Below are 13,744 nucleotides of genomic sequence, written 5' to 3' on the forward strand. Positions count from 1 at the left end.
TTGTTCAAAATTTTATGATATATTTTTTGACGTATTACATACCATTTTAATTAAAGCACATTTTCATATATTGTACTAAATTTCATAATTGATCTCTATAATGTTATAGGAGAATACCATTTTTAAATGTATTTATGTGTACATAATTTTGTTTTAGTTTTCAATTTTGATAAATATTTTTATTAAATCAAATATTTTATAATTAATAAGTATTAAGATTTGGGGAAAAAGAACTATCGAAATATAACATTTTAATGACCTAATTTCTGTAAAGAGAATTTAGAAAGTAGAACTTATAGTATTGAAATTATACATTAAAGCAAATAAAAAAAAATATTTGTCTTGTTTATTTACATGCGTATTTTAAATATATTGCATTGTTTTTGAAGTTGTGTTATGAATTAAGATCTTATCTTCATAAAATGGATTATTAATTTTGCACGTCTAGAATACATGTTTATTTCCAAATTTATTAAATATTTAGTCCATTTACTAATGATCAACATTGTCCTAATTGATAATTTAGAAAAATGTTGGAGGTACATAAAAAATATAAAATTTCCATATATATAGGATTAGTGATATAATATGAAGTAATATTTAATTGTAAAATTTTCATGCATAATTAATTTAACTGGATATTGAACTTAATCATCACTAGAGATTTGTAATGTTTCATCAAAACATCACAAAAATCTTAAATGTTATATATAAAAATTAAAATAATATTAGTGTTCTTTTTAAATGAATGCAACATGGATATTACTAATATTAGGCATAATTGTAGATAGATGTTGATAAAATGAATAGTACTAACAAGAAGCTTCCATTTACTATCAAATTAACAAAATATAATATTATAAATCTCCCACTTGTCATACATAATATAAGCAAGCATTTCCAAATTATTTTATTATTTAGAATATAGTTACATGTATATTCTACAGGCCATGAATTTGGAAAGAAGTTATGTTTTAAGAATACGGTACAAATATGTGGCAAATAAAATGTATGTTGTTTTAAACAAATTCATTAACTTATACAATATTAAATCAATAATGATTTAATAGCCAAAATTGAGTTATACATAAAACAGACAGAAAATTTACAATATGGAATATAAAATGGTCACAGAGAAAAATTAAATTATGAATTATAGTATTCATATTTCTAATACACACTTACATGAAGTAATGTCTTGTAAATGTACACTATTTGTGATTAAGTAATATATCAACCCTATTGTTCTTAGTTGTAAGTCATCATATTGCAAACTCTTACTAGATTAACAAAGAATCTAGATATTTTATTAAATCTTAAGCAGGAAGCCTCTAACTTTCTTACAATTAAAAATTAAAAACATTTAAATAATTCACACCATTCATTGTACCGTACTATTAAATTTCATTAAATCATCTAATATAATTCAATGATAACTAAAGTCTTGGTGTCTATTTGATTATAGTGTTATGAACTATGAAAATAAAAAGAAGAAGATGAATAATCTGATAGGTATCAGCGCATACGATAAGTATTAGTTTCATGTACTTGGCACAATTCTCCTTTGAAGTCCAATTCAATGCTGAAATCCAAATCTCTGTAGTTCCTTGCATTGGGCTTCATTGAAAATACACCATATATTTCTTCTCCTTTTTTAACTGTCATATATTCATCAAAGTAGAATACAGTTTGTTTCCAATGAGTATACTGTACTTCCGGTGCTGTACTAAAGCCAATACGTTTGTGGCACTTGGTGAATTCGATGTTGAAGAATGTAACTAATGCTTGAACATAGTCGTTTCTGCGAACTTGTAAAGTAAATGGCGATGAAAATTCCAGATCAGCCTTAGTTACTGTATATAAATCAACTTCTTTAATGAGACATGCATTTGTAACAACTTGTTTTGGGTCCACAACATCCACTAGAGGTTCACTAATTGCTACTTTTCTTATACTACTCATGTCAAATCCATATACATCATCCCACCAGTTTATCTTCTCATCCTTATATTGTCTATCTTCAATGCCACAAATAAACAAAGTTGCTTTGTCAGGAAATAACATTCCATCTTCACGAAGCCATTTATCTCTAGCAAAAAGCACTGTGTCTAACATTGATTCATAAAATAAACAATAACCCATCCATTCAGAAATAATTATGTCAACTTTTTCAATGCCATCAGGTAGTGAAACTTCTTCAACTTTTCCTTTAAGTATTGTTATGATATTTGACAGCTGATTTGCCTCTACAATCTTTTCTGCATATTCAACGATATTAGAACACTCAATACCAATAACTCTGGCTGCTCCAGCTTTAGCAGCAAACATTGAAAGTATACCAGTTCCACAACCAATATCAAGAACGGTTTTTCCTTTGAAAAGGTGTTTATTATGATACATAGAATTACGGTAAGTCACTGTACGCACTTCATCCTTTAGCATTTCTTCATGAATTCCATAATGTGCATATGAGTCGAAATAATAATCTCGAGATGTCATATCATCCACAGAAATAGATTCCCTACAAGATGATGGTGTAGCATCTTTGTTTGATGCAGTGCTATTTTCTGTAACTTCCATAGATTCCATTTTTGATACCTGTAATAATACAAAAAGCCAAAATTAATAATAATAAAAAATGATGCATATATGCATTAATATAAAAATAAATAAATATCTCATAATTGAGATTAATACATTAATATTACCAAAATTAGATGAAAATGCATTATTATTAAAACAATTCACTTATATAACATTAAATCGTTATTTAGATATAAAAAAATATTATTTTTTTATAATATGATATGATAAAAAATATTAAAACTAATTGATTTATATATATAAGAAAAGAACCCACAATTATCTACTAACACGTGATATGAGCTTATTATCTCAAATTAATATATATAAATTTCTTTTTCATTTAAATATAGTAAAAAAATTATAATTAAATATTAATTACAATGTCGTTCATCAGTAACAGGGAACGCAAGATTTCGAAACGATGAAATCGTCGAATATTCTTGTTTCGGCCGACACCGAGAAAACGTACACACGTGCCCGCCAAAATGAATGGCGTCTGTTTAAGATCGAATGGTCAGACGAGATTCTTTACACGCACACATATTTCTATACCATCGTGTGATTAGTACATATATGCCATACGCAATTGAATATAGTCAAATTTCCTTCCAATAATATTCATAAATAACCTCAAAATGATCAAAAATTATTTTTAAAGATATGTTTAGAGAAAGTAAGAAATGAAAATTGGACTAGTCAATTTGTCTTTAAGATACTTAGCAGTAGCGAAAAACTATTATGACAAACGACATTCAAACATATTCTTCTTTTAAAAATTTATTAAATATCGTATGTTGTTCGTATGAATGTTAATATATTAACAAAATAGTTATGGTGTTTTTGTCTCCAATTTTATGTAAATATTCAGCTTAAAACTTACTGAATTCTCTGCTGTGCACATGCCACTCTGGTTGATTTCTACCGGCACTTCATTACTCGACGCCATTTTGTTCCGCGTCACAGCAGACGACTACAGGCAGGAACGTAGTACGAAGGCACATGGCAAATTCTAAATATGGTTCTGTCAACAAATATTCATATAATGATTAGTAAATATAATTACCAATTTCCTCGTTCAATTCTATAATTCAATTTTATAATTTACAATTACGTTTAATTGAAACTTACGCATCAGTTTAATTAATATTCTAGTTAGATTTGATTGTCATTACTTACAAACATAATTGAAAGTATGGCTATAACAATATTAATATTATTATATACGGTATTCAATTTATCTTATTTACATACAAATTTTCTTAGAAACCTTTGTCTGCTATTATAATTAATGCTACTATTAATAATACTACAGAATTTTTTAAATGACAATAACAAATATATACAGTAATCAATTTTATATTTAATATGGTTATACATATGAGCAATATATTATATTACATCCTAATTTAAAAGTAATTTAAACATTTGAAAGATGTGCGTTATAACAAGATTTGGTTACAAATCTGGAGTTGCAATATTCCTTGTGCAAGATCATAGAAACTATTTAAACTATCATTTCTTATATGTTTCTCATGTACTAGAATCGTTTCAATCTCTTTAGAACGCAGAAATTATATAATCCTTCGCACAATGCATCATATAATTATTTTACAAAAAATATAGATCTTAATGCAATGTTTTCTCCTATTAACAAACATATCTGTATTTTTTTACAATCCACAGGATACGCACACATGAAATTTATTGAGGAAACTACACCAAATGTTTGTCGTTTGTACGAAACGTATTGAGATCACTTCTCGCTGAAATGTTCCAACAGAAACGACCATCCAAAATTGTGATGCTGTGAACAACATTGATACATCCCTGTCGTATGCGCAGTGCGGACTTTCTACTATTTCAATTTTTCTTGGAAATAGATATTCATTTATTTCGAAACGTTATTGAAAAATTGTAACTTATTTGGGTAATCCTATATTTATCGAGATCACGAATAATTTCACTGCAGGAGTGTAACTTTAATTTTGTATCTTTACTCAGTTGTTTTCAGAAAGTGCAAAGACATCATCCAATAGGAGTCGAGTGGCTAGCTGACAAGTTGCGTTGGGGTGGAAATGGGCAGGGAACAGGAGCTTGTACGCATTCGGGCCGTGAAGTGTTGGTTCCGCGAAGGGGGTCAGATTCTCACAGTCAACTGGAATTTTTCCTGTGTTGTTACTTTCAACAATATAATGTAAAACTGTTCGATTTTAATGTCACTCACGTGCCAGTGTCTTAAGATTATTTATATGGAGATCGTGGAGCGCTAGAAGATGCTGGTAAGGAAAAACAGGCGGGAGCAAAGTTGACGTAGAAACAAGTGCGCAAAGATTGTATAGTTGAGTTCCTTTCTTTTTTTTTTTCTGCCGCGTGCACAGAGAAAGTTAAAATCCGTGCTTTTGTTATGTAGTTACAACGCTTTCGCAGGTCATTTACTTCGGACGAATGTCTCGGCTAAAGTACCTTCGAGGTTACAACTATTACCTGATGTCTGAGAAATCGACAGGCTGTCACGAACGTAGTGGACTTCGTTTTGAAAACGTGGTTAAGATATCAAAGTATGAGTTTTATTTCAACGAAAACGTATCTTCGTGCGAAAGTTCTTGTTTATCGTAAGGCAATCTCGATATAAAAATAATCTTCGGTACCTGCGAGGCATGACCGCCTACATAAACAATAGCTCATCATACGAGGCAGCTGGCTTTTTATATCAATTTTCATGCTTTTATTATTTAAGTTCTGTCGTTGATAACAGCCGAAATAATGTTTTGTACGAGATTAGATCATAGTTCTCGATAAACCTTCAAGACCTAATAAATAATAAATAATAAAAAAAATTATTTCAAATTTCGTTAATATCATGTTGTCATTGTTATGATTTTTTCTTAAGGCAATATATATGTATATATATATTCATGTATATATAATACAAAATACGAAAATTTTGTCTTTATATGTATCTCTTTAGTTTAGACAGAGAGTGAATGCATGATGACTATGGAAGTATGTCATGAGCAAAAGTTAGATTTAAAAAGTACAAATATTGAATATACATGTATTTTCTGTTACAGGGAGACGATCCACCGTACCTATCAGTGGGTACGGAGGTTAGTGCTAAATACAAGGGTGCCTTTTGTGAAGCAAAAATTCGGAAAGTAGTAAGATCAGTGAAATGCAGGGTGACCTATAAACAAGGCTTGGGTACAGCAACAGTAGCTGATGATCAGATAAAAGGGACTCTAAGAGTAGGTGCATCTGTTGAAGCTAAACATGGAGATAGAAAAGAATTTGTGGAAGCTACTATCACTAAAATTCAAGATTGTAGTCAATATACTGTAGTTTTTGATGATGGAGATATTACTACATTAAGAAGAACTGCACTTTGTTTGAAAAGTGGGAGACATTTTGCAGAGAGTGAAACTTTGGACCAACTTCCTTTGACACATCCAGAACATTTTGGAAATCCAGTAATTGGAGGAAGAAGAGGACGGCGGTCTAGACAAGCACAGTGAGTGTCGTGAAATAATATCAGTGATATAATTTTATGAAGTAATTTGTGTTATTACTTGTAAAAATAATTGTTATAGAGATGAAAGTAGTGATGATGAAGGTAGTCCTCCACGAGGACCTCGTGATTCAGGTTCTAGTGGAACAGGCAAAGAAGGAATGGAGACAGAACCTGAAATTGGACGAGTTGTATGTGTGGAACTTGGAGATAAAAAGAAGAAAGATAATTGGTTCCCTGGATTAGTGGTTGCTCCAACTGCTCAAGATACAGTGAGAATTCGAGTAAGAGATGACTACCTTGTGCGATCATTTAAGGATGCACGATAGTAAGTATGATCTGTGTTCATATATAAACAGATTTTATGAAAAATATGAAAAGAAAGCAGAATGGTCGAAATGGTAACAAAATATTTTTTCCCCATTAAAGCTTATTGTAAAACTCTATAAAATCTATTTAAATATGTTTGTTAAAAATCAGCTGTACATTGATATTTATTTCATTATTTTCTATTGTATTACTGTTACTTTTTGCATATTTAGTTATACAGTTCCAAAGAAAGAGGCGACTGAATTCACAAAAGAACTTTTCAACAAAGTAGAGAATAGTACATTGAAGGTTGCAGTAGAGAAGGCATTGCTATTTTTAGAAAAGAATGAGTTACCTCCCCATTGGGATAGAGATTCTCTTTTTGGACATTCTGTATCAAGCGGAAACAGTGACTCAGATGGGGAACTTGATTCTGATGTAAGGTTTCTTTCACTAATTTCAATAAATAAATTTAATTTGTTGTAAACATAATTTATTTTTCAGAGTTCTGATGATGAACCGCGTGAAGAAAAAGATCACTTTGTGGCACAATTGTATAAGTTTATGGATGATCGTGGTACACCTATTAACAACTGTCCAATGATAGGTTCTGAGGACATAGATCTATATAGGTTATTTCGAGCTGTCTATAAGTTAGGCGGTTATAATCGTGTAACAAATCAAAATCAATGGAAATTAATAACACGTCGCTTGAGCTTTACAATGCAAAATTCACCATCGACGCACAATTTGGTTAAACAGGCCTATAAGAAGTTCTTACATTCCTTTGAAGATTTTTATAGGAAGTTAGGTTGTACTATGGTAAATCATCCAAGGGGTACTATGCGTAAACAACGTCCTGGAAGAAGTCTGATTAGGGATAAAGACAGAAATACGCCCGTACCACCTCAAGTGTCGATCATTAAAAATGAAAAAGAAGACGAAGATAAAAAAATTATGGAAGAAGAAAAGAAAGAGAAAAAGGAGACTAAGAAAGAACAACCAATAAAAGAGGAAGAAATTGTGAAGATAAAGAAGAAAGATGAATTTGAAGAAAGCGGTAGCGGACAAGACAGTGACGTAAACGTTGAAGGTGAAGCTGAATCTTCATCTAGCAGTGAAAAATCTCAAAAAATTTCAACATCCTTATCCTTGCCAAACAGAGGCAAATCTAAAAATAAAGAAGATACAAAGAAAAAAATTACAGAAAAAAAGAAAACTGAACCTAAAAGACAAGAAAAGAAAGACGATAAAATGAAAGAAGAGGATGCTGCTAAAACAAGATCTAAATCTAAAGACGATAATTTAAAAAGTAAAATGACTTCTGAAAATAGGGAAACACGAACTCCATCGAGAGAATCGGAAAGAAAAACTTTATCTAAGCAACGACGATTGATGGATGAAGATTTAAAGAAACGGGGGAGAAAACGAAAAGAGTATGAAGTAGAAAAATCACGTACAGACGAACAGTCAACAGATTCAGCTCCTTGTTACAAAGGACCTGTAGAATTAGGAGATAGACTAAAAGTATATTATGGACCTACTCATGAATCTAAAGTTACTTATGAAGCAAAAGTTATTGATATGGAAAAAGATGGTACAGAACCAATGTATTTAGTGCATTATACTGGATGGAATACGAGATATGATGAATGGATTAAACCATCGAGGATAGCACAGAATTTTACACAAGCTCAAGGTAGAGTAAAACGAATTAAAGCTACTTCACGACCTCAAACTCCTAGTACGAATTTATCAAATAACATCAATAAGTCATCAAAAATTGTTTCTAACACTAATTCAAATGCATCTCAAAATCGACGTCGAGCGCAAAGTGTTGCACCTACTACATCAGTTGTTTCATCTACTACGACAAAAGAAATCAAGAAAGAAGATAAGGAAAAAGAAATATCTCAACCGACTAGATCTACGACTCCATTGTCTGTTATAAGTTCTAGTTCTAGAACCAAAAGTCCAGCAACACCAGCGAACAATCGTCAAACACGAACAAGAAATAATGATACATCTAGCACAGAACATCGAAGGCGTACTAGGAGAACTTCTGGACATGCGGATATAGTTCCGTCGGAAACTGAAGAAAGTGAAACATATGATTCAGATACTACAGAATCTGAACAAACAAGAACGAAATCTAAAATTACAGAGGAAAGAAAACGTAGAGAAGCAAGATACAGAGTTGAAGACAGAATAAAACCTGATGAAACTAGCGAGGGTGAAGAAGACAAAGATAATTTAGAAGAACCACGTAGAGGTAGACGTTTAAGAAGAACAACTAGTAAATCGCAAGGTATAAAATCTGAACCAGATAGCGATGAAGAACAACCGAAAGGTCGAGATTTTGACTTAAATCAAATACGATCTGAATTAAAAGGTTTTGATAAAGCAGTGAAATTAGAGCTTGTTAGGGTTGAACCAGATCCAGAGGATGAAATAAAAATAGAAGAAAAAGAAAATGTTGTTTCAGTATCACCAAAATTGGAAAAAAAGTTAGAGCCATCAAAATTAGAAACAATGCCTGAATCTAAAATAGTAGATAATACAGAAGATATATATGAATTTAAAGAACCAGAACCATTTGAATTTGAGGTGCGAAATAAACGAGATACAAGTGGAGAAAAAGACAAGATAAAAAAGAGGGTGTTCGAAGAAGAACCGAAAAGCCCTAAAAAGAAACAAAAAATAGTTGTATCACCTGTTATAAAAGAAACTAAATCAGAAACCGACAACGATTCACGAAAGAAAGTAAAGAAATTATTCAGTAAAAGGACTGATGATATTACAGACAGTTTACCTTCTCACAAATCACTACAATCTACATCATTAGCAACATGTGAAGAAGCATTCGATAAGCTTTGTGAATCACCTTCATTTAATCCGGCAAAACCAATACCTATTATTGAGGAAACGGGTAAAATAAATAATGGTATAGATCTTCTATTTAGCGATTTACCTGGAGATGATGATGCTACTCATGATGACTCAGAAGATCGTTTAATAATATCAGAGGCAGAAGTTTCAGAAGCAGAGCAAGAAAACTTATTTACATATCAGCAAGAAATGTTTCCTTCTAATGATGGAAATGATTCAATGGAATCCAATAAAGAAGACACAAGTTTACAAATTGAAACGGTAAGAGAGGATACAACATTAACAGTTTCAAATAAACCCGATGTAGTTGTTGAACAAAAACAAAGCATTAAATCTCCTTTACATTGTCAATCTCCAGAATTAAAACCATTAGATCCAAAGTTATTAGATATTACACCTGTTTCATCTCCAATTGTAACAATTCCAGCACCAATTAGTGCAAGATTACCAGCTACATCTACAATCGAAGAAAAACTTTCAGCTGCAATGGCTTTTCGTAATAAAACTAAAGATGTTAAAAAAGAAGATGAAATTCCAGAAGTTGTATGGAAACCCTCAAAAGAAATTTCTAAGAAGTTAGATATTGTAGTTGCACAAAAAAGTAAAGAAGATCAGCATGGGCCTAAGACTGAAAGTGAGAATAAGAAACGAGAAGAGGAAGAGATTGTAATAAATAATGAAAACCAATGTAAAGAAATAATGTGTGTAGTAATTAAACAAAAAGAAGAAGAACTTCAACAATTTAAACTTAAAAAAGAAGTAGAAATAAAAAAATTCGTTGAAACAAAAACAGAACATAAAAAGATACATGAAACTGAAGAAGAAGAATGGGAACATATAGAAAATGAGAATTCTAAGAAAACGGAAGATGAATTTAAAGAACACGATTTTAAAGAAAAGGAAAAGGAAAATCATAAGAAGATAATCAGTCAAGATATGGTAGATTCTGCAGATAGCAGTGATTCTGAACAGAGGTTAATAATCGATAATGAGGAATCACAAGATGTGAAAAGTTCGTCAAATTTTGATGTTAAGTTAAGAGCAGAGTTAGATAGGCTTCAAGACACACAAGAAAGGTATTCACAATTACAAACACAAAAATCTATGCAACCATTAAAGCATCAGCCACAAGAATGTATTACTGAATTTAAAACCGAGATCAAAGAAACACCTGTTATAAAAACAGATGAAGAGGGAGAGGCAATTAATTCTTTGCTATGTGAGGAAGAAATACCAGGTTCACCAGCACCTATTACTGAAAATATAGAACAAATAAACGCTGGTCCATCCTGTTCACCTCCAAAAGTTGAAACTACAGAAAATAGTATAGTACTAATGGAAATGCCATTTGCAAGTGCTCCTACATCTGGCCAGAGTACAACTAGCAGCACTGTTGCCACTCTGAGTATGGCACTGCCAAAAACTGTAGAAACATCTGTCCCAGTTTCTTTATCTATGCAACAAAATCCTACTCTGGGTATGAGACAACAGCAGTCTCATCATCAACATTTACCTGCACTAATGCCTGCACAGAGGAGAGAAAGCAATGAAGCAGCACCCGTAATGGATAATACCCCTCCAACTACACCTGATTCAAGCATTTCCAATATCTCTGGATCCCCAAGAGAAGAAAGAACAGGTGGTTCATCACCAACTTCAGAGGATAATATGAAACATAATCGTGATAGTTCTGAAGCAGACAATGATAGTGGTGGGAAAGGTCCAGGATTCAGTGAAGATGACACATTGCCAAATGTTGAAGGAAATTCTGCAGATAGAATATTAAAACCACCAGCAAAGCGATCCATTGAAGAAACACAATCGCCCAAAAAACGTAAGAGGAGTAGGAAACATTCAGAATGTGATAAAAATACTACTAAAAAAGCGGGAAGACATAGTAATAGACATGGTAGACATGGTGGTGGAAGCGATAGCGATGACACAAGTGAAGGTTCTAATTTATGTGGAATTAATACAACTTCAGCGAATCACACGAATATCACTAGTGTTCCTGATCTTAGTAATTACTCATCGAGATCACCTCGACCGACGAAATATAATTTTTATGTGGAATTAGGTAAAGGATTAGTTTTCTTCCTTAATTTTAATGTCTTACCTATAAAAAGAAAATGTTAACCTTTTGTGTTTAACATAGATCCTGAATTGGATGGCAGTCAAAGGATAGCTGTACTACAGCAAAAATTAGCTGAGTTACGTAAAACATATAATGCTGTGAAAGTTGAACTTGCCGCTATTGAAAGACGCAGAAAAAAGTTAAGAAGGAGAGAACGAGAAGGTAAATATTTTATGAATAATTAATGCTTTTATGAATAAAGTATTAGAGAAATATTTATATGAAATTTGTTTTATATATAAAAAATGTATTCATTTTGATTTTAGCTATAAAGGCAGCTAAAGCAGAAATGCAACAGGCTTGTTCGTGATGAGCTGCCTTGAAACATCCTATTTATCTTAACCTGCGCTAAAGAAATTTTTATACAACACTGGGAGATAATAGGATAGTATCACTATATGGACACCCTGCAATTATAGCAGATTTCATGACAATTTTTACCTACCTAATATCGTTTAGGTAAATTTTCCCCCATTAATATAAATTGTAGATATAGATATAAGATTTAGTGTAAATGAGGAACACTTACCAGAACGGAGATATATATTCATATATGCTTTGTGTTGTACATTGTTTTGTCAAGAACATAACGTAACAGTTGAAAATTTTTATCCTCAATTTGTCATTTCACCTGCTCAGATGCAAAGTACAAATTATCGAACTTGATGATCATTTCATCGTTCATTCTTCTTTTTTAAGAAAAGGCTGAGAAAAATGTTACCGGTAGTGTGTTATTGTAAAGACATCTTGGGAACAAATAATTGTCTAAGCCGTCTGTCATTTTCGTTTCAAGTATAGCTTATAACACCGTTGGCGGTTGAGCTGTTTTCAAGACGATAAAATAAAGATATCAAGTGCAACAACCATCACATATTTCATAGAATAGAAAATTTTGTATATATTAGAAGTAGTAATGTTATAGTAGTTCGCAATATACGTATATACGTAAATAGAATTTTAGCGTCTTTGCGATCGAAATTTTTTATTTAAAAAATAAAAGGAAATGTTGCAATGTGGTTCATAAAGTAGTAAGAAGTTAATCATATTCAAAGCAATGTTCATTTGTACGTAAACAACTTGTGAAATGAACGGATGATTGTATATTGATATGCATGTGAGATATAGCACAATTTTTAACTTCCAAAAAATGAATTACCTTAATTTATGTATATAATTTACATAAATAGAATATCATATTATAATTATTCTAAAATACGAAGCATTCAAGTTTATTCGTATTTCATACCAAATTTCTTGACAAAGTGCATAGAATTGGATTTTCAACTATGCAATTGTCATGAATGCAGCTCAACATTTATCAATTTACAGCCTTTTGCATTATATTTGAAAAATTGCTGCCATTGTGCTTTAATCATCAGATAGGTATTAGACGTTCGTCGTCGTGTATATCGTAATTGGTCAAAGATGCATTTATATTTCTATTTGAGCGTCGAAGTACCTCAGGTACTAAATTAAAAGGAAACAAAAAATGTTAAACTTAAGAAGCAAGTTGCAGAAAACAAAATCAAATACCCCTGAGTGGAATTAAATTTGTACGAAGACATGTTGGCTGATAAAAAGAATGAAATTTTATATAGATATATATTATATATTTTTTATAAAAAAATCAGTCGCGGACATGCTTTATGGTATCAGACAACATGATCATACATTGATTGGGGGAAAAATGAAAGAAAATAAGGAGTTGGGCTCCATAAATCTTTGTACATATTTTACATTGTGTGTGTTGAAAACACTCATAAGTCGGGTTTTAGTAGTTTATCGCACACAGATATAGCTACGCATATTATTGTATAATGGTTTCAGAAATCTTGCAGTAGTATGTACTAAATGTTTGTTTCAAGAAGTCAAGAGAATGTGTATCGACACTCAATCAAGTAATACTTACAATCAATTAATATCTACAAAAATATTTACATTTCACTGAATTGTATTAAAAGAAAGAATATTTTATTTAAAATATTCTTTATATTTCGTTGTTTATATTACTGTATGATTCCAGCAGAACTGTGTAAAAACATTTTATTTTGAAAGTAATTTCTATTATTATAATTAACAATGAAAATAGTTTAAGGTATTTAAATATAAAAGCATTGTAGAACATACGTAGAAATATATATACATATTGTACAATTCAGTTTAATAAACTACAGGATAATTGACAGCAAAATTGTAAATAGTAATATTAAAACGTTAATATCAGTAATATTGTTATTTCTTTTGGTTGCATACAGCTCTTGCAAAAAGCTCTGCATAGATATTATATATTTTTAATATGCACATGGTTTAAAATAAATATT

The 13,744-nt window shown here is 31.1% G+C and overlaps 2 protein-coding genes across 3 annotated transcripts; one reads left to right on the forward strand and one right to left on the reverse strand.

The window, feature by feature from the left end:
- Nucleotides 1-884: 884 nt before the first annotated feature.
- Nucleotides 885-4,385, reverse strand: LOC122567459 (protein arginine N-methyltransferase 1). Of its 2 annotated transcripts, XM_043725978.1 has the most exons (3): nt 4,279-4,385; nt 3,467-3,607; nt 885-2,598 (listed from the first exon to the last, which is right to left on the reverse strand). In XM_043725978.1, exons 2-3 carry the CDS (start codon nt 3,530-3,532, stop codon nt 1,516-1,518), a joined length of 1,149 nt encoding a protein of 382 aa, XP_043581913.1. In that variant the 5' UTR covers nt 3,533-3,607; nt 4,279-4,385; the 3' UTR covers nt 885-1,515. The 2 variants fall into 2 exon arrangements, with proteins under 2 accessions (XP_043581913.1, XP_043581914.1); XM_043725979.1 differs by lacking the exons at nt 3,467-3,607; nt 4,279-4,385 and adding an exon at nt 2,966-3,100.
- Nucleotides 4,378-13,650, forward strand: LOC122567457 (AT-rich interactive domain-containing protein 4B). Its single transcript, XM_043725974.1, has 8 exons — nt 4,378-4,513; nt 4,588-4,865; nt 5,658-6,094; nt 6,174-6,419; nt 6,634-6,838; nt 6,905-11,366; nt 11,445-11,585; nt 11,690-13,650. The coding sequence occupies exons 2-8, from the start codon at nt 4,860-4,862 to the stop codon at nt 11,731-11,733; spliced, it is 5,541 nt and encodes a 1,846-aa protein (XP_043581909.1). The 5' UTR covers nt 4,378-4,513; nt 4,588-4,859; the 3' UTR covers nt 11,734-13,650.
- The last annotated feature ends 94 nt before the right edge of the window (nt 13,651-13,744 follow it).

Source organism: Bombus pyrosoma, linkage group LG5 (genome assembly GCF_014825855.1).
Source record: "Bombus pyrosoma isolate SC7728 linkage group LG5, ASM1482585v1, whole genome shotgun sequence".
NCBI classification, from domain to species: Eukaryota; Metazoa; Arthropoda; class Insecta; order Hymenoptera; family Apidae; genus Bombus; species Bombus pyrosoma.